The sequence below is a fragment of the Chelonia mydas genome, chromosome 6 (assembly GCF_015237465.2).
Source record: "Chelonia mydas isolate rCheMyd1 chromosome 6, rCheMyd1.pri.v2, whole genome shotgun sequence".
NCBI classification, from domain to species: domain Eukaryota; kingdom Metazoa; phylum Chordata; order Testudines; family Cheloniidae; genus Chelonia; species Chelonia mydas.
In genome coordinates this window covers 34928052-34948334 of record NC_051246.2, presented here as the reverse complement: position 1 = coordinate 34948334, position 20283 = coordinate 34928052, and the positions used below count along the sequence as shown (strand labels likewise).

At 42.8% G+C, this 20283-nt stretch overlaps 1 protein-coding gene across 11 annotated transcripts in view; it reads right to left on the bottom strand.

The window, feature by feature from the left end:
- The window catches only part of TUB (TUB bipartite transcription factor), a 250240-nt gene that overhangs the window by 45475 nt on the left and 184482 nt on the right, over positions 1-20283 (bottom strand). For all 11 annotated transcript variants that reach the window (XM_037899759.2, XM_037899760.2, XM_043548593.1 and 8 more), the window contains exon 2: positions 3027-3078. In XM_037899759.2, the coding sequence (XP_037755687.1) occupies positions 3027-3078 (52 nt within the window). The remainder of the gene's footprint in view (positions 1-3026; positions 3079-20283) is intronic.

Genomic DNA, 20283 nt, shown 5'->3' with positions numbered 1-20283 from the left:
GCGGACACCCAGTCAGTAGCTATAGCAGCTGTACCCTAATTGCCTTAACTGTAAAGGGTTAAGAGAAGCTTAACCTGAGTTGGCACCTGACCAGGGAACCAATAGGGAGGCTGTACCTTTTCAAATGGGAAAAATTGCTGGGTGTGGGGTTTTTTTCTTTGTCTCTTGGGCTGGAGAGAGGAGAAGGCAGCAACAAGCTGTAAGCTTTGAGCCAGGTATGGGAAATCATCAGCATCATACCTAGAAACTCCTCATTTGGAACCCAAGATATGTAAGTAGCACAGGAAAAGTTAAGACTGATGCGATTAGGAACCTTTTTGGTTTGTGGAGTCCTCTGTGCTAACCCCAGGTGCTTTTGTTTTGCTTGTAACCTTTAAGCAGAACCCCAAGAAAGTTATTTTTGGTGTTTAATCCCTAAAGCCTGAGTTTTCAGATGTGTGTGTTTCTTTTTTAATAAAAATTTACCCTTTCTTAAAGAATCCTTTGATTCCAAAGTCCTTAGACAAGGGGTTGGTCTGTGCTCACATTGCTAAGGCAACTGGTTGGTATTTTATTCTCAAGCCTCCCCAGGAAAGGGGGTGAAGAGGCTTGAAGAGATATTTTGGGGGGGACAGGGATTCCAAGTGATCCTTCCCTGAATATTTGTGAAAATCACTTGTTGGTGGCAGCAATATCTGCCCAAGACAGAAGACTGTGCCTTGGAAGAGTTTTAACCTAAGCTGGCAGAAGATAAGCTTAGGGGGTCTTTCATGTGGGTCCCCACATCTGTACCCAGAGTTCAGATTTTGCGGGATATACCCTGACAGAAGCCAATGTATATTTATGAGATGTCATTCTATCACAGCCACTTTGAACATCCACAAGAAACTAGAGGGGTTAAGGTGGTTTAATTTTAATAACCCAGTGTCTTATTTGTCCCCTTTCTCTGTACTATGCTGTTTTTACATGGGTTGTCTTTTGACTTCTCTCCATGTAGAGAGAAAAAGAAAATACAATGCTGTTATAAATAGCAAAAGGGCTGGATTAAAGTAGAGGAATATCCAGAGAGGGTCAGTTTCTGCCAGCCTTCCCTCATGTTGAGTACTACTTTACTCCACTAATGATGTGCTGCTACTCAACATGAATTAGAAGTCAGAATCTGACTCAGACGCAACATGAGAGACAAGGTGGGTGAGGTAATATCTTTTATTGGACCAACTTCTGTTGGAGAAAGAGACAAGCTTTCAAGCTACACAGAGCTCTTCTTCCAGTCTGGGAAACGTACTCAGAGTGTCACAGCTAAATACAAAGGTAGAACGGATTGTTTAGCATAAGCAGTTAACACATATTCTAAGTTTCAGAGTAACAGCCGTGTTAGTCTGTATTCGCAAAAAGAAAAGGAGTACTTGTGGCACCTTAGAGACTAACCAATTTATTTGAGCATGAGCTTTCGTGAGCTACAGCATCCGATGAAGTGAGCTGTAGCTCACGAAAGCTCATGCTCAAATAAATTGGTTAGTCTCTAAGGTGCCACAAGTACTCCTTTTCTTTTCACATATTCTAAGGAACTATTTGAGGTGAAGTGGCCTATTAATACCTCTGGAGTTATAGGAAAAAGAGTGGGGTTAGTGGGTTACTGATTGTTGTAATAAACCATAAATCCAGTGTCTTTATTAAGACCAGGATTTTTAGTGCCTAGCAAAGATATGAATTTAAGTTCCCAGAGGTGTTAACAGGCCACTTCACCTTCAATCGTCCCTTAGAATATGTGTTAACTACTTATGCTAAACAATCTGATCCACCTTATATTTAGCTGTGACACTGAGTACCTTTCCCAAGCCTGAAGAAAAGCTCTGTGTAGCTCGAAAGCTTGTCTCTTTCTCCAACAGAAGTTGGTCCAATAAAAGATATTACCTCACCCGTCTTGTCTCTCTAATATCCCGGGAACAGCATGGCTATAACACTGCAATCAGCGGCAAGATGGCATAGATATGAAGTATTTGATATTGAAAATGGGGCACAGACTGAAAGACCCTGACCCTAACCCTAACCTGATGGGTGTGGAGTGGACATTACAATGGAAGCAAAGGTAACAGAAGATCAAGTTTGATACATAAAAGCATGTTGAAAGAGAGCCAGAGGTTCTTTGAAAGGAGGCCAAGCAGAAATTAAAGACAAGGGGTGAAAACCTAACTCCACTAAAGTCAATGGTAAAATTCCCTTTGACCTTAATGGTTATGGCTACACTGCAATTAAAACCTCACAGCTGGCCTGAGCCTCGGGCTCCCAGGGCTCAGGCGCTGTTTAATTGTAGTGTAGATATTTGGGTTTGGGCTGGAACCCGGGCTCTAGGACCCTGCAAGGTGGGAGGGTCCAAGAGCTCGGGTTGCAGCCTGAGCCTGAATGTCTACACTGCAAATAAATATCCCTGCAGCCTGAGCCCCATGAGTCTGAGTCAACTGGTACAGGCCAGTTGCAGGTATCTAATTGCAGTGTAAACATACCCAGTGGGGACAAGATTTCACTCAAGGTCTTCAGAATGAATGTTTATGTAGGCCATTTAAGAATGTGGTAGAAAGACAGACAACACAGCACATGACTTAGTGACTGAGAGTATTAAATTCTATCTGGTTGGGAATAAGGAAGAAAAATTCTAAGAACTGTGTGTTAATTCTCAGCTGGTTGACACTCTTACTAGTATCCTTGTGCTTTTCTTTTTTGTTTTTTCATGGTCTGTGAAAGGAATAATGCATTCTAGGTCATCATAATGCAACTCTAAGTCAACAAAAATGAAAACCACTCAAATCACAACAATAAGAAAAAGTCAACACTAATAGTAATCTTCACAGTCCTTTCCATCACTTAAGCATGTATAGCACACTCCAAAGGCCGGGGAACTAATATTTCAAGATGTAATTTTCTGGTAGGATACCTCGATCAGCTATGTGTATCAATGCAAGGAGGTCTCCATATTCCACAGTAATCCAGTTAAGCAAGCCCTAACCTGTCAAAAGGAAATAGGCCGAAAGCAGACTCCAAGATCTCACCTGTCTGTCAAGCTTCTGTTGACGCAGATTGCTGCCTTCATCATCTAAAACACTGCAAAGACAAAGAGAATTCATTAGAAAGTATTTGTCAGTCAAACAGAACTCCAAGTTGCAATTACTGGAGCCATATTTTGCAGGACTTCTTCAGGCAAAACTCCCAGATCAGTCCATGGAAGTTTTGCCTAACTAAACCTGCACAAGCTGTCTCAAGAGAATTAAAAGCAACCCGGAAAATATAAATAAAGTTCTGTGTATAATGTCTACATGCTACAAAGTTTAGATTCAGCCGGATCATAAAGGAACACAAATCCAGAGTGTTTCACAGAAGCCTTATGCCTGCAGTACAAACAAAAATTGGAAAGAGTCCAGCAGAGGGCAACAGAAATGATTAGGGGGCTGGAGCACATGACTTATGAGGAGAGGCTGAGGGAACTAGGATTATTTAGTCTGCGGAATAGAAGAATGAGGGGGGATTTGATAGCTGCTTTCAAGTACCTGAAAGGGGGTTCCAAACCGGATGAATCTAAACTGTTCTCAGTGGTACCAGATGACAGAACGAGGAGTAATGGTCTCAAGTTGCAGTGGGGGAGGTTTAGACTGGATATTAGGAAAAACCTTTTCACTAGGAGGGTGGTGAAGCACTGGAATGGGTTACCTAGGGAGGTGGTGGAGAGGTTTTTAAGGTCAGGCTTGACAAAGCCCTAGCTGGGATGATTTAGTTGGGGATTGGTCCTGCTTTGAGCAGGGGGTTGGACTAGATGACCTGAGGTCCCTTCCAACCCTGATATTCTATGAAACTCTTTGTTCTCCATTACCTTATAATAAAGATACTAGCATGTACAGCAGTGGGATAATAGTGTAAATTTCTATATAAAGCACATAAAATGGTAACGAGTTTTAGGAGCAGTTTAGCAAATCATCAGTATTTTAAATCGGCTTGAGAAAATGAATGGTTCTTCAGGTTGAGAACCAGAACGGTTTCTTTCCTGAAAATCTGAAGAATTATACTTACAAGGGATTCTGATCTACTGTCTGCACTCAAAAAGTCAGAGATCTGCAATCCAAACAGTATTGTGTACTACCAATTACCATAATTTTCTCTTTGCTTCTAGGTGATTGTTCATTGTTGCTGGTTGGGGGATTGGTCATGCCAGATTCAGTCATTTTCATTAATTAGATGTTGGATGGAAATAAAGGACAAACCTTCTTTGCATTACATTTGATAAAACTATTAAATCTACCTTATTTTGGGGGGAACAAGTTCTACATGCTATAACAATATTATGACTAAAAATTTAAAGTAGATAAATAAATTTATAGATTTAATTAAACAGAGGAATCTATACACCAAAAGATACAAATATAACATGCTTTAAAATTGACTATATTAATTTGATTTCCACTTATAACACCACAAAAGTGTGCATCCCATACTGTAGGCACCCTTGACAATTAATTACAAGTGAGTCAAAACTGCCCTTTGCGTATTTTAAAATAATTGGAAAGTGACATAATATTAGTTCAGCGCACTCTGCATTTCTTAACTAGGTTGCAGGCAGCATGGTATAGAGTTAAGTGGCAGACTTGAATATAGGAACAACCTCTGGGCTCTCATCCTCCAGAGAACAAAGAAATAAAAGACGTGCGATGAAGCATGTAGCGTAACATCAGCCTTTTATAAGATCTGCAGCAGGCATTGTTACATATATCTTATAAAAAGCTGATGTTACAAGATGCACAGTGAGGCGAGTTTCATATTGAGTACTGGAATTGTGCCTTAGAAGAATTACAGATATAAAAGTTTGTGGTCTTTTAGGGAGATAATGCTAGCTGTGTTATATTTAGGATACCACCTGCCAACAATCCATGCAGCATTCCAGGCAATGAAGAGACAAATAGTTAGAATTTCAAAGCTCGTACCCACATTAGAGGCATAAAAAATGGCCTCTGAAAAGTCTCTACTCATCTATGCGTCCAGCTGCGCTACCGGTAAGATTTCCTCAGAGTATCTACATCTAAAAAGTCAAAGGCAAGACAGGGGCACTGGTCTGGCCCTGAGATATCTAAGTGAACTTTACACTTGCAAATTTTGAGTGGGCGTCAGCTGGGGCCAGCTGATCTGAGATATATCTGGGCAGATTCAGTCACGACTGCTGTTAAAACAATCCTGTTTGAAACTTTTACTCATAGGCACTGACTCCGAGGGTACTCCAGGGCTAGAGCACCCATGGAAAAAAATTAGTGGGTGCTTAGCACCCACTGGCAGCCAAGCTTCCCTCTCTCCTCTGCAGTGCCTCCCATACGTCAGTGGCCCCGCTCATCAACTCCTCCCTCTCCCTCCCAGTGCCTCCCACCCGCTGTGACCAGTTGTTCTGTGGCATGCAGGAGGTGCTGGAGGGAGGAGGCAGAACTGGGTGGGAAGGGGGGGCAGGGATGGGATGAGGCGGGGGGGTTAGAAGAAGGGGCGGAGTTTGGCAGGGGGTTGGGCGAAGGGGTTGGGTGGGGGCAGGGCCGGGGCAGAGTGGGGGGCTTGAGCAACCTGGGGCCCAGGGGCAGCTGGCACCTGTGCTTTTACTGCCTCATTCCACAAAAGACAACATCCTGAGGGACAGTGAGAGTTGTGGGTGCAAGTAAAAAGAAATTTGTTTTTGTCACTTTAGTGAAAATTGTACTAGACCCATAAGGAAATGTGTCTAACTCCGAGAAAACATGGCAGTATACAGATAATTCATTTTGTGAATCTGTGAGACTGAACAAGTGTTTCAGACATACCAGTTTGATAAATTACACCGCTGGCATGAGAGAGGCTAAAAGAGGTGGGCATGTCAAACACGTCATAGTTATGTGCCATCTGTTTGTCAAATTCTAAAATAGCCTTAGGATCCCTGGCAAGAGGACCCTTCCTAATCACCATACACCCTACAGTTATTAGTTACTGAGCTATGCCAACTATTTATATCAGTTTCTAATTCTTCTTTATTAAACACTGACAGCACAACCAGCGTGGGACAAGATACAGAAGACAACTTTGAGTGAGATACTGTGCAGAGCCCTGGGGGTGAAAGGGGAAAGGTGGCATTAAGCCACATATGACCTCCCAATTCATGGTAACTGCCCAGAATCCCAACACCACAAAGTACTATAGCACAACACCCTCCTAGTCTTCTGGTATGACCCTACCATGCACCCTCAGCCCCTTTCAGGACTTGCACTTGAGAGCCTACAGCTGTCCCATACAACTCATTTGTTGGGTAGAATTCGCCCCGGCTGGCCACAGGGCTTTTACAGCCCCTGTACATTGCACAGGAGTGTACAGTGGCCATAGCAGGGGTGAAAATCTCACCCATATCCCTGTCCCAGGGAGCTTATGGTCTTGATGCTGTTCTCAAAAGAACGAAGCAATGTATTTATTTTCCAAAAGACACAGTGCACCAACAGCAAAGTTTGCTAGAGTTTTTCAACAAAGTACCTACAACAAATAATAATTTGTACTAAGCATCTTTCTTTTGAGAAACTCAAAGCACATTATGAAAGGGATATAAATAGTATCCTCATGTTATATAAATTGTCTGCATTCTCCTGAATATTTATTTTTCCTATAATACATGCAACGTGTCCCCAAAATATATTTTTGGCCAAATGATTTTAGTGAAACGTGAGTATCAATCAATCCTAGTGCATTAACTAAAAATCCCCTCTTGAGATTTAAACTGAGTGCTTAAAAACTTAGATAACAATCCAGAGTTTTAGAACTGCACAGGCAAAAATGCACCTGGAGAGGCCCAGAGAGGGTAAGTGGCTTTCAAAGTCAAGTCATTTGCAGATTTGGAAACAGAACTCTGTTTTCATGTCATCGCCTGCATTATACGTTAGACCATTCTGCCTCTCTCAGATGATACAGCAAATGAGCTACAGACTTCATCATATACATTCCCATATAAACAGATGAATTATTGCAAGCCATTATATTCCAGTAATATCCTGGTTTGTCTGTGATGCTAAGTATTGCACCATAGATACGGTCGCTGAACACCCAGGATCTAACTTCAGATTTTCTATAGTGCACTTCATCATAATATCCAAGCAGGGCCTAGTGGTCAAAACAGAGGAGTAGATGGCTGACCTCCTCAATTCCATTTTCAACCTTAGCTATGATTCATTGGACTAAACAGGCTAACTCCACGCTTTGTGTAAACAAGAGCAACTCCTACAGAAGTCTGGGCCAAAACCTACAGTGTTATAAATGGTGGTTTAAATTACACAGTATGTAGGGACTGGTCAGAAAATGGATGTAATTTTCACTGATTTAGTGTGCAGTGTATTCAAAGTGACTGCCTTACATGCTAAATGGGGCCCAAAGTAATGAATCTCCAGCCAGGTATTGAGACTATTGTGCTTTTTAAGACACCTCTCCATACCTTCTTCCTGTTGAATGACATTATTTTTAGAATCTCTAAGTATATGCAGCCACAACTGGGACTGAGAGCTGCTTGCCAACAACTTACGAAGCTCTTTTGCTTCTTCCATAGACCCTTCTCTGTGGCCTGATGGCTATTTTATAAATCTCTGGGCTGTTTTCCACATTTCTTGTATAAATAAGTGTAAACTACAAGCCTTGTCCCTCAGGTTGTTTAAGCTTCAAACTGTCTGATTTAAACTAGTTGTCTCCTGTGAAATCGAGTCCTGTTGGAATGTGAACATGCCAGCCTCCTCTTGGCCCCTTAGTTCACTCTCTGTGGACTGGAATACGTCCTTCCCATCCTCCTTCAAAGGGGCAATGTGAGGCTTAATGTTTACAAAGCATTTTGGAGCTCCAAATATGCAGGCATTAGAAAATTATTATCATTAGCGTCCCAAGAATTCCTACAGCTCATTTTCAAACAATCCTCTATACTACAGGACATCACTTAGGCCAGGGGTGGGCAAACTTTTTTGCCTGAGGGCCACATCTGGGTATGGAAATTGTATGGCGGGCCATGAATGATCATGAAAATGGGGGTTGGGGTGCGAGAGGGGGTGAGGGCTCTGGGGTGGGGCTGGGGATGAGGGTTTGAGATGCAGAAAAGTGCTCTGGGCTGGGACCAAGGGGTTCAGAGGGCATGGGAGGGGGTCAGGGGTGCAGTATCTCGGTGGTGCTTACCTCAAGCAGCTCCCAGAAGCAGCGGCATGTCCCCCTTCCGGCTCCTACGCAGAGGCGTAGCCAGGAAGCTCTGCATGCTGCCCCCTCCAGAGGCGCCGCCCCCTGCAGCTCCCATTGGCCATGGTTCCCAGCCAATGGGAGCTGCTGGAGCAGCACTTGGGGGCGGGGGCAGCACGTGGCGCCCCTTGGCTGTCCCTACGCGTCGGAGATGGAGGGAGGAACATGCCGCTGCTGCCGGGAGCTGTGTGGAGCCATGGTACACACAGAGCGGGGCAAGGCCCTGACCCCACTCCCTGGCTGGAGCACAGGAGCAGGGCAAGCCCCGGACCCTGCTTCCCGAAGGGAGCTCAAGGGCCAAATTAAAATGTCTGAAGGGCCAGATGCGGCCCCCGGGCCGTAATTTGCTCACCCCTGACTTAGGCCTTGCCTGGGCTAGGATTTAAAAGTGTGATGTTAGAATGCATTAGCCAACAAGTTCTAATTAACAAGGGGACACTAGACTTTTCAAACAAGGCAGTGAAAATGTTAAAATGTGCTAAGATGGTCAAATTAATGCCTATATTTTATCTCAACCAGTTTAGCATGTATGAAAGGCAGCGTACCTTATCTGCACACTGTTCAGATGTGTTAGAACATGTTAGCCAACACATTCTATATCACACCTTCAAATCCTTCCTAGTCTAGACACAGGGGTTTTATTCTTGAGTAAGTACAGAATACCAACAACAGTGCCTGTGGGTGCATTCTGCCCTCACTTAATGTCTGTGTATCTCCCAATGAAGTCAATGATGAAAATGAGGGTAGAATTTAGCCTTCAGTGTTTTACTGTTATATTAGTAGGTCACCCTCAGCTGGAAATATAGTGTCCCATTATTATTTTCTAAGGGACAGCATTTACCCCTGGAGCAAATGGCTAATGACCGCTATTTCACATTCCCAAACTCCCCACAGGAAAAATTATAATGAGGCTCAATGACCCACCAGATATGTCATTGAAAGGACATTTGGCATCTTAAAAATAGTTTTCTGGTGCCTGGATAACTCAGGTGGCACTTCCTTGTGCTGCCCTAAAATGCCTGCATGAAAATCCTGGGATGTGGCCTGTTACCAGCACTGAAGTGACGCTTTGGCAGACGTAGATGAAAACCCAGTATAAAGAGTTAGCAGACAACACTTAGCATCCCTGGCAAACAGATGTCCCAGTCCTTAGTATCAAACTACAGAGGATTCTTTTCAACACCATTTTATGGGGGACAAGAAAGTTCAGAAGCAGCAGTGGCATTTTCTTCCTTCCCAACCTATGGGAGAACCATAGTCCAGTAGCAGCATCCTCTGTGTTTCCCAGTTCCCTCTGCAGACGGAAGAAATACAACTGGTTCATAGTCTCCCTCCCTGCTTTGCATGCAGAGGACCCAGTGACTTAGGGCAAGTCTATGCTACAAAATAAAGTTAGGTCAACGTAAACTGCCTTACATTGACCTAACTTTGTAGTGTAGACCAGGCCTAAGACTGTTGCTAAACGTAGTTGTGAATGAACAAGTGGACACAGTTTCACTGATCAGTGGTCACAGTGATGGAGAGGGTCTGTGACTAAAGCACAGTACAATGGCAAAACTGATGGGCGTATTGTGGTGGGGCTGCTTTCAACTACGTACAGAGTGAGGTTGCTAGATTAAATCTGGCTGTACCTTTGACATGCAAATCAGAAAATCCTCATCAACACAAAGGTAGTCAGATTTAGTAAGTCTTAATTAGGTACAAATTATTACAATAATTACATATATTAAACAGCTGAGAATTTTAAGACAAATTAGAATGAAGATATGACAATCAACTCTTTTAGTGTTGATTAAACACCATATATTGGTAGCTGTTTTTGCCAAACCCTAAAGGCAATGATATGTTGTGTGAAGTATTGAAAGATGTATTGCAGTTTTGCTGCAATACACTTCTAATTTAAATAAAGTTAAAGATTTAGAATTTATGTAGGTCAACTATTAGATAATTTTCCATAAAGGAGCCATCCTGTACTCCTAGCTCAGGTAAACTCCCCTTTCAGATCAGCAGGTATATGCCTTGTATAGGAGTCAAGATCAGGCCAATAAGTCTATACTTTAGAGATTTACACTAAAGACCTGATCCAAAGCCCACTGAAGCCAATGAGAGTCTATTAATTGATTTAATTGGGCACTGTATCAAGTCCTAAATTTAAAATGGATGACCTCCTCTTCTAAATGAGTAATTTCATTTTAATATTGTCCTCCTCATTCACCGTGGTTGATTTAATACGTTTCACTACAATCTTTTGGCCAGACTACTATGTCTGGTATCACTTCTTCTGCAATGCATGAAACATGCATGATAGAAATGCCTCAATGCAACATAGATAAAATTTATCACATTTTTTAAGTTCCGTATGATAACGAAGGTAAACAAAAAAAAAAATCAGTGATAATAATTTTAATATTTTAGAGTCTTATTTATAGGCAATATTTCAACATCTGAAAAATGCCCCAAATGAGATATGTGAGAAGCCAGTGAGAGCCAGATTTTAGCTAATACACAATGGAAACTTTAAGATAGACTACAAAAAAGCCCCCCAACTTGGGAGCATACAGGCAGGAGGTTCATTAAAGAAACCTCATTACATTTATTTAATTTTACACAGATGGATTTAAATTTAATATAAAATTGGAATGTCTTGATTCAAGTAACGCATTTCACAGTAGTTAATTCTCAACTTCTGCTCACAAAATGTATCTTTAAAAGTGCAAATTGTTCACATTCCAGTAAGTCCCTGCAAGAAAAAAACAAAAAATGAAATATTTATTCTATTAGAAAGTGCAAAATTAACATATTCACTAATTATTTTTCAAATGAAGATATCTTTGAAAAAAGGAAGCAAGTATTGGAAATGTGTTGGCGCTTTTTTCTCCTTGCTGGCTTTGCTTCTGTACCACTCACTAAAGGGAATATTTTCAATGAAACAGGTTAACAAGCACTAGACATATAACTTGTCTGTGCAGCCCAGCTGTCAAGAAACATACAAATTGCAATGACAAATACTCCAGACAAGCAAATACACTAAACATTTGATCCTTCACACACTAATTCAAAGTGTCCACCTTGGATTTTCCTTTTTCCATTATTACGATTAATTATTTGCATTGCAGTACCACCTAGATGTGCCGACAAAATCAAAGCCCCGTTGTTCTAGGCTCAGTACATGCACATCATAAGAGGCAGTCTCTGCCCTAATCAGCTCTTAACAGACAAGGGTGTGAAAAAGTCCATATTACCACCATCTTCCAGATGGGAGCAGAAGCAAAAAATAAATTAAGTGATGCACATTTTCACCTTTTTTCAGAGTAAAATAAAGAAGGATTTAGTATTACAAATACCACTTGAAATAACATTCAGGATCAAACTGGAGAGAAAAAGAGCCAGCATGAAGAGTTCTCACATCTTTTCATTTGGACTTTATTTTTATTTTGGAAAAAAGCATACACAAATACACACAACAGAAGTAGAAGTTCTTTTAATCTTTTACATCAAGGCTGACTTTAAGGACATGAGTTGTTGGGAATTTAAACAACTATTTAAAACTTTCAGAATCTTATCTGACATATCAATGACTTATGTTTCTTCTCATAAATTAAATAAATACAACCTATAAAATGGTAGCATTTGGCTTGCTGGACACTTGTTTCCATGACATTTGCCATTTACATTTTAACAGTTTGCTGACAATCACTTCACTAAATAGATAGTGATAAAATCTAGACAAACATTACCACGAAGCAGCGGATTTCAAACCAGATGACAGAACAAGGAGCAATGGTCTCAAGTTGCAGTGGGGGAGGTTTAGGCTGGACGTTAGGAAAAACTTTTTCACTAGGAGGGTGGTGAAGCACTGGAATGGGTTACCTAGGGCGGTGGTGGAATCTCCTTCTTTAGAGGTTTTTAAGGTCAGGCTTGACAAAGCCCTGGCTGGGATGATTTCGTTGGGGATTCGTCCTGCTTTGAGCAGGGGTTTGGACTAGATGACCTCCTGAGGTCCCTTCCAAGCCTGATATTCTATGATTCTATTAAACTATTTTTCTGAAGAAAATTGTTGATGCCCGCGACGCAACGGAGCTGGGAATGAAGGGTTTGGGGTATAGGAGGGACTCAGGGCTGGGGCAGAGGGTTGGGATGTGGGGGTGAGGGCTGCAGGGTGGGGCTGGAGATGAGGGGTTTGGGATGCAGGAGGGGGCTCTGGGCTGGGGCGGCTCTGGGCTGTGGGTGCAGGCTCTTGGGTGGGTGGGGCTTGGGATGAGGGGTTTGGGGTGAAGGAAGGGGCTCCAGGTTTGGGGGGCGGCTGAGGGCTGGGGCAGGGGATTGGGGCACAGGCTTACCTCAGGCAGCTCTCAGTCAGCAGCGCAGTGGCAGGTGCTAAGGCAGGCTTCCTGCCTGTCCTGGCACCATGGACTGCACTGCGCCCCAGAAGCAGCCAGCAGCAGGTCTGGTTCCTAGGCGGAGGCGCACAAGCAGTTCCGCGCAGCTCTTGCCCACAGGCACCTCCCCCCCCAGCCCTGTGCAGAGTGCGGAGCCGGTGCTCAGGTTGGGGCAGCGTGCAGAGCCCCATGGTCCCCCCGCCACCAAGGAGCTGGACCTGCTGCTAGCTGCTTCCGGGGCGCAGCACAATGTCAAAACAGGAAGAGACTAGCCCGCCTTAGCCAGGAAGCACCACCAACGGGACTTTTAACGGACCAGTCGGTGGTGCTGATCAGAGCCGCCGCGACCCAGTGCCGTACATTCCATGACCCAGTACTGGGTCATGACCCACAGTTTTAAACCCACTGTTGTAAAGTGCTTAGCAGAAAGCTTTCTAGCAGTACCACTGACCTGCTTTTACTTCCTCTGCAAAAGTCCGGCAATAGGCTCAAGGAACTCCCACCTGTACGTGAGCTCCACAGGGAATGCCACATAATTAGCTCCTTGAAAGCAAGTTTAATTAAATAAGTTCCCAAGCCAGCTAATAAACTGCCTCTAAAAGTGCCCACATATGTACCTACTGTGCTCCCATGCAGCCCATATGCTGTAGCTCCCTAGAAGTCACTTGGCAGAACATTAGCAGTTCTCATTAATATATTGCACAAATTCTGTAATTAGAGAATCCTTTTAGTTGGATAAATTTCTTTAAATATATGTAAGGGTCAACTCATGCTGGGCTATTCACCAGGACCCTCAAACCCAAAAGTACTTGATCTAAGGAAGAATCGCCGATAACCATCTTGTCACGGAGTCCCCGGGCGATGCTCTGGAACTGCTCCGTACGAAATCCGTCAGGACTCTGGGGAAGTCTCCTTTCTGTGAGCAGACTGTCTTCAGGACACAGCTCACACAAATTCCACCTTCCTGGGTCTGACCTCGGAGCATTCAGCATCCTCTGCCCCTCCGTGTGCTTCCTATAGCGAGTCCGCCCAGGCGGGGCTCCTGGGCAAGCCAGAGGGTCCTGCACCCCAACTTCGCAGTCAGACGTGACTCTCAGCCAGCCAGTAAAACAGAAGGTTTATTAGAGGACAGGAACATGGTCTAAAACAGAGCTTGTAGGTGCAAAGAACAGGACCCCTCAGCTAGGTCCATTTTGGGGGGCAGTGAGCCAGACAGCCCTGTCTGCACTTCACTCCTTGTCCCCAGCCAGACCCAAACTGAAAACTCTCTCCAGCCCCTCCTCCTCTGGTCTTTGTCCCTTTCCCAGGCCAGGTGGTCACCTGATTCCTTTGTTCTCCAACCCTTTAGCTCTCACCTTGCAGGGGGGGAAGGGCCAGGCCATCAGCTGCCAGGAAACAGGGCGTTGGCCATTCTCTGTGTCCAGACCCCTGCACATACCTGCCCTCTAGGGCTCTGCAATGATCATACACCCTTATCCCACCACTGAGATACTTAAGAACTGCATAGTGGAAACTGAGGCACCCCCACAATATTCAGAGGAACCATTAAGAACAGTCCCGCTTCGTCACACATCTTTGACAGTAGGATGGGCAGTTTCTCTCCTGAGACCTACAAGTACCAAAGAGAAAGCAGAAATCCAGTCTCTGAAACTCACCTTAACCATTCAGTAGACTACTGGTACCAGGAACTGTAATGAAATGAAGGGCTGCACTCCTGTATGGGAATGGTTTTTAACCCACAGGAACAAATGCAGGGTAGACTAACTAGGCTTTCATTGTCCTTTCCACTCTGTAGGTTCATACCACAGGTAAAAGCACTCCTGTGAAGGAGTGCAGCATTATTTATTTCTAGTGCCACTGTTTGATGAACCTCTAAAAAGACCCCAGGAGATGAAGCAGGAGGAGGACAAAAGAGAAGGGCAGAAATATACTGATATCTATTTTGCATACATAATATTTGTGTTAGAATTATCAGCAGTGATTCAGCGGGTAAATACAAGTAAATGAAGAAAAGTGAACAATGCATTAATGTTCTAAGTAACCATAAAAGTAATTCCTGCAGGGCAGATGGCTAGTACCAGAGACTGGATTTGCAGTTGTACTGATAATTACAGAACCAAGTTCTCTTCTTAAAAAAAAAATCCTGGTGGGCACAATAATTTAAAAAACACTGCCATTCCTAGGTCTCATTAATTTACTGTTTGAAATGCTGGCCCCAACATGGTTTATCTGAATATTCATGGTCCATTCTATAAATATCAGAGTCATAATTTAACTCCAACATTCCAGTTCTTGTGGATTAGGATTACTTTTGGAATTTTATACTTTAAATCAGTCAATACACAGTAGGGGTGGTTGTTTTTTGGGGGGGGGGGGGGGTTGGGGGGAAGGGAGAGGAAGGGTTTGGTGATGGTATTTTCCTTCCTCCACCACCACACTCTTGGTAGTTACATCTGTACAAGCGATAATACTGGCCTTTAGCAACACCTCCTTCTAGAAATCACACAGCACACAGTTGAAATGTCAACATCTTGACTCAGCTACCCTTCCCTGCATATCACACAGCCAATGGATTTAACTAAAGAAAAGGTAAGTCTCCCACAGTATTCTTGCCAGCAAGTTAAAGTAGTATGGGCTGGATGAATGGACTATAAGGTGGACAGTAAGCTGGCTAGATTGTCGGGCTCAACGGGTAACGATCAATGGCTCCATGTCCAGTTGGCAGCCGGTATCAAGTGGAGTGCCCCAAGGGTTGGTCCTCAGGCCGGTTTTGTTCAATATCTTCATTAACGCTCTGGAGGATGGTGTGGATTGCACCCTCAGCAAGTTTGCAGATGACACTAAACTGGGTGGAGAGGTAGACATGCTGGAGGGTAGGAATAGAATACGGAGAGCCCTAGACAAATTAGAGGATTGGGTCAAAAGAAATCTGATGAGGTTCAACAAGGACAAGTGCAGAGTCCTGCACTTAGGATGGAAGAATCCAATGCACTGCTACAGACTAGGGACCGAATGGCTAGGCAGCAGTTCTGCAGAAAAGGACCTAGGTCTTACAGTGGATGAGAAGCTGTATATGAGTCAACAGTGTGCCCTTGTTGCCAAGAAGGCCAATGACATTTTGGGATGTATAAGCAGGGGCATTGCCGGCAGATCGAGGGATGTGATCGTTCCCCTCTATTTGACATTGGTGAGGCCTCATCTGGAGTAGTGTGTCCATTTTGGGCCCCACACTACAAGAAGAGTGTGGAAAAATTGGAAAATGTCTAGCGGAGGGCAACAAAAATGATTAGGGGACTGGAACCCATGACTTATGAGGAGAGGCTGAGGGAACTGGGATTGTTTAGTCTGCGGAAGAGAAGAATGAGGCGGGATTTGATAGCTGCTTTCAACTACCTGAAAGGGGGTTCCAAAGAGGATGGATCTAGACTGTTCTCAGTGGTAGCAGATGACAGAACGAGTAATGGTCTCAAGTTGCAGTGGGAGAGGTTTAGGTTGGCTATTAGGAAAAACTTTTTCACTAGGAGGGTGGTGAAGCACTGGAATGTGTTACCTAGGGAGGTGGTGGAATCTCCTTCCTTAGAAGTTTTTAAGGTCAGGCTTGACAAAGCCCTGGATGGGATGATTTAGTTGGGGATTGGTCCTGCTTTAAGCAGGAGGTTGGACTAGATGACCTCCTGAGGTCCCTTCCAACCCTGATATTCTATGATATCGCAACAAGAATACGTTTGCAATTATTTTCTCGATTCCAAGTACCTAATTATTAAACTAAACTCCAATGAAGTCTCCAGGGATGCATGAAATACCCACAGTAACCTGTACAACTCATAATTTTGTTTAAATTTAATTCACATTATTCATCAAGATACATCTCCACGGGTATGCCTGGAAGGGCACACAAAAGTGGTTGGAAATGTAGAAATGAGATTTTTTGTAAAAATTATACAAAGAACAGATTTTTAGAAAGAGAGAAAGAGAAAAGTCAATTAAGACTAAGCTCCAGGAGTATTATGGGATATACAGTCAAGTAGCATTAACAGTTGATCAGAAAGGCAAAACAATCCTATGCAATCTCTATATTAGAATATAAAGTAAGAACTGTAGATAGATAATTTATGTGCTATGTATCATTCAGATATGGTTTAATATTCCGGCAATAAGAGCCCAAGCTGCAAAAGATGCCAAGTGTGCTCAAATACCAAAAATGAAGTTAATGAGAAAAGAAGGCACTCAGCAGGACTGGGTTCCCAGTTAGAATCGCAAAGAAAATAGGCTTGTTTTTTGTGGTTGTTGTTTTTGGTTTTAGTTTAGTCTTTATGCAATATTTGGATTGCTGACTTTCAATTAGTAAGGAAAAAAAAATCAGATGATGATCTAATAGCTGACACAAAATTGTCTCCTACACTATGCCCAAGTGCTTTACGAGACCCATTTATCTAGAAAGATCTATTAAACTAATATTTGTACAGATTCATTCTATGCAATTACAGACAGGTGACTGAGAAAGCACATAACAGTAAATTACAGGTAATGGAAATGAAGCCTGAGAAGAAATGACTAGGCTATTTTTTCCTCTCACAGAATGCAATATTAGGAAGATGAAGATTGTGCTCCAAAAGAGGGAGAGGTGTATATAACGAACGTGAGTGATGGAGCTCCAATACAGAACAGACTTTAGGTATGCGAGATTAGGTAGAATGAAGTTTAAATAGATCAGTGAAAAGCTATACAAAGGAGAATTGGAACAAATTAAAAAAAAATCTGAACTAGGAATACCATACATCTCCAACATAGGATGAGTATTTTATCTGTGATCTAAATGTATGTAGTGTCACAATGAATGACATTACTTCCAGGAAGTGCAATTACTGAAAACACTTATGAGTAACATTACAGCATCAGCAACACTAATTTGCTTACTCATAGAGAGGTCCAATCGTTCAACAATTCAGCTGGACAGGCTAATATTTCAGTACCCTACCCAACCATTGGTAAAACAAAATGTGTTAAAAAGGAGCCTCCAGGACAGTGGTGCAAGTAGGGCGGTACGGTATGCAATACCAGTAAGCTATTTATAGCCAATATGGCGTACTGGAAAAACACAGGAAGAGCAGAGTGTGGGGCCGCCCGACAGCCCCACGCTGGCAGCTCCTCTGGTGCAGCTGTACCACCCCCAGCCTTTCCACGCAGCTGTGTGCCTGCGTCTCCTATCCAGGGTCTGTACAGCAGCGCCGTCAGAGGACAGGGCTGGGGGCAGTACAGCCACACTGGAGGAGCTGCCTGCGTGAGGCTCGATTGCCAGCGTGTCTGAAAAAAATATTCTCTGCTGTCAGAGGGAGCTGGTTTAAAGCTCTTCTGCTGGCAGTTCTCAAAGCAGGTGTGACTATGAACTGGCTATTTGTTCCAGAGAGCATGCCCTCCTCTTCTCTTAGTAGTTGTGCTGTGTCCACCCACCGGGAGTGCTCCCCCCCGCCAGGTAATGTGGGGTGGATCATGGGGAGAGCCTGTGGCCCCGGGCTGGGGTCAAGTGGGGAGGTCACGTGCTTCCCCCCACACACCCCCATTTAGCTGGTGCCATGTACTGGTAAGAAATGAATCCTACTTGCACCATTGCTCCAGGATAGCATATAAATCCAGAAATCTAAAAAACACACTATAACAGTAAATTAAGTGATCCGAGGGAGAAAGAAAAAATATGGGAAAATGAAAAACATTATTGATCAGACACAGTGAATAATGTAGAACAGGGGACTCAATCTGGAGGTTAGGTTTTCCAATATTGCTAAATGGGAAGGGGATCCCAGCTAACTAGAATTGGCTTGGATAATCCTGGCATGGAAAAGGCTGGGAACCACTGCTGTAAAGAGGATACATGGTAAACAGAACTGCTATTCTCTCTTTACTTACTCATGTGGAGCTGTATGAGAGAATGGGGTATGGCCCTGGGGCTAGGTCACCTGACTGGCAGTGAGGAAAGCTGGGTTCTATATCCAGTTTTTCAGCTGATCTGCAATACAGCCTCCCACTGTGTCTGCAAAATGATGGCTAATGTGGCTTACCCTCATTTGTAAACATCTTTGAGCTGGAAGAATGAAAAGCTCTAAGTACTATTATTTTTAATTAACTGTAATTGTAGGTAAAGGTATTCAAGAGGCGCACACACAAAAATGAAACAGGAAGCAGCGAAAGTTGACCTTTAAATTAATAGCATATATTTATATAGCTTTATTTTTATCTCAAAGTTTCCCATGGTGCTTTACAAATAAAAATACACATTATAAACTATGGTGATGATCCCTTAAGGGTGGAACTTCCACACTCCTGCTGCTTTCTGTCAGAATACTGCATGCAGTGAGTTTGCAGGCACAGGCTCAAATATCTAAGGCTATGGCTACACTAGAGAGCTTACAGCAGTGAAGCTGCACCACTGTAAACTCTCTAGTACAGCTGCTCTAAGCCGACCAGAGAGAGCTCTCCCATCAATTTAATTAATCTACCCCCAATAAGTGGCGGCAGCTATGTCGGTGAAGCTCTTCGGCTGACATAGTGCTGTCTGCACCAGCACTTAAGTCAGTGTAACTTACATATATGGGGGTGGCTTATCACACCTCATGAGTGCCATAAATTATCCAACATAAGAGGTATTGTAGACATAGCCTTGATCACATCTCCCGCTTCTGAAAAGCAACCATATCTGGGGAGGAGTACAACCACTTAACACGCAATGGAGCACTGCTGTATAATTTAGGACAGAATGTGAAAAATGTTGTTTCTGTTTTATTTGAATTATGTGAAAAGTGCAATTGTTTATTCATTAAAAATGACGAAGGAGAGAGAATATGCCAGCTAGAACTCCTGAGGTGCTTAAGTAATCAAAGCTGAACAGAAATATAGTAAGAATTAGAGCTCCAGTATGCTATATTTGTAAAGGGATAAATCACTAGCTCCTATTTAATTTTTTAAAAGGAGGTTTGCAGTTTTATTTTAGAATACAGTCACCATGGCAAGATATGGTGTTTCTGGTTTGTATCAAACTATAATGTCAATTTCATTATCTAACACCTGTTTCATACTAATGCCATCATCATCATCATATTGGCTGAGAATGAAACAAGCAAATTTTTCATGCTGCTTTGACTTCATTCTCTATATTTATCTTACTCGCAAATGGAAATTTTTGACACTTTTTTGTGGACAACATCGAGTTTACTTGCTTCTCTGCCCTGAGAACAAAACTGTTTATTTCAAACTGGCATTTACTTTAGAAAGCCTCCAAGATTCTATACAACAAATTTTATTGGGCCTACATTTTGTACATATAAAAGTTATCTGTTATTTCACCTGGAACTCTAAAAGTATTAAATATATCTAATACCATACATATTCCATACCTGGGCCCCAACCTCGCACATGTTTTACTTTATTGTCTGAGAGTATTCCAATGACTTCAAACAGGACTTCTCACAGGGAACAAAATTAAGCATGTGCATAAGTCCTTCACAGGACTGGAGCCTTGGACTGTAAACTCTTTGAGACAGGGAAGGAATTTTCATGATGCATGTATACAGTCTTCTAGGAGCTACAAATAAAATTTAAAAAGCATAATAAAAATCATAATGAAAATCATGGAATAAGGGAGTAGAGTCAATAAGAAGCAGTGACAAAGTAACTCATTTTTCATTTT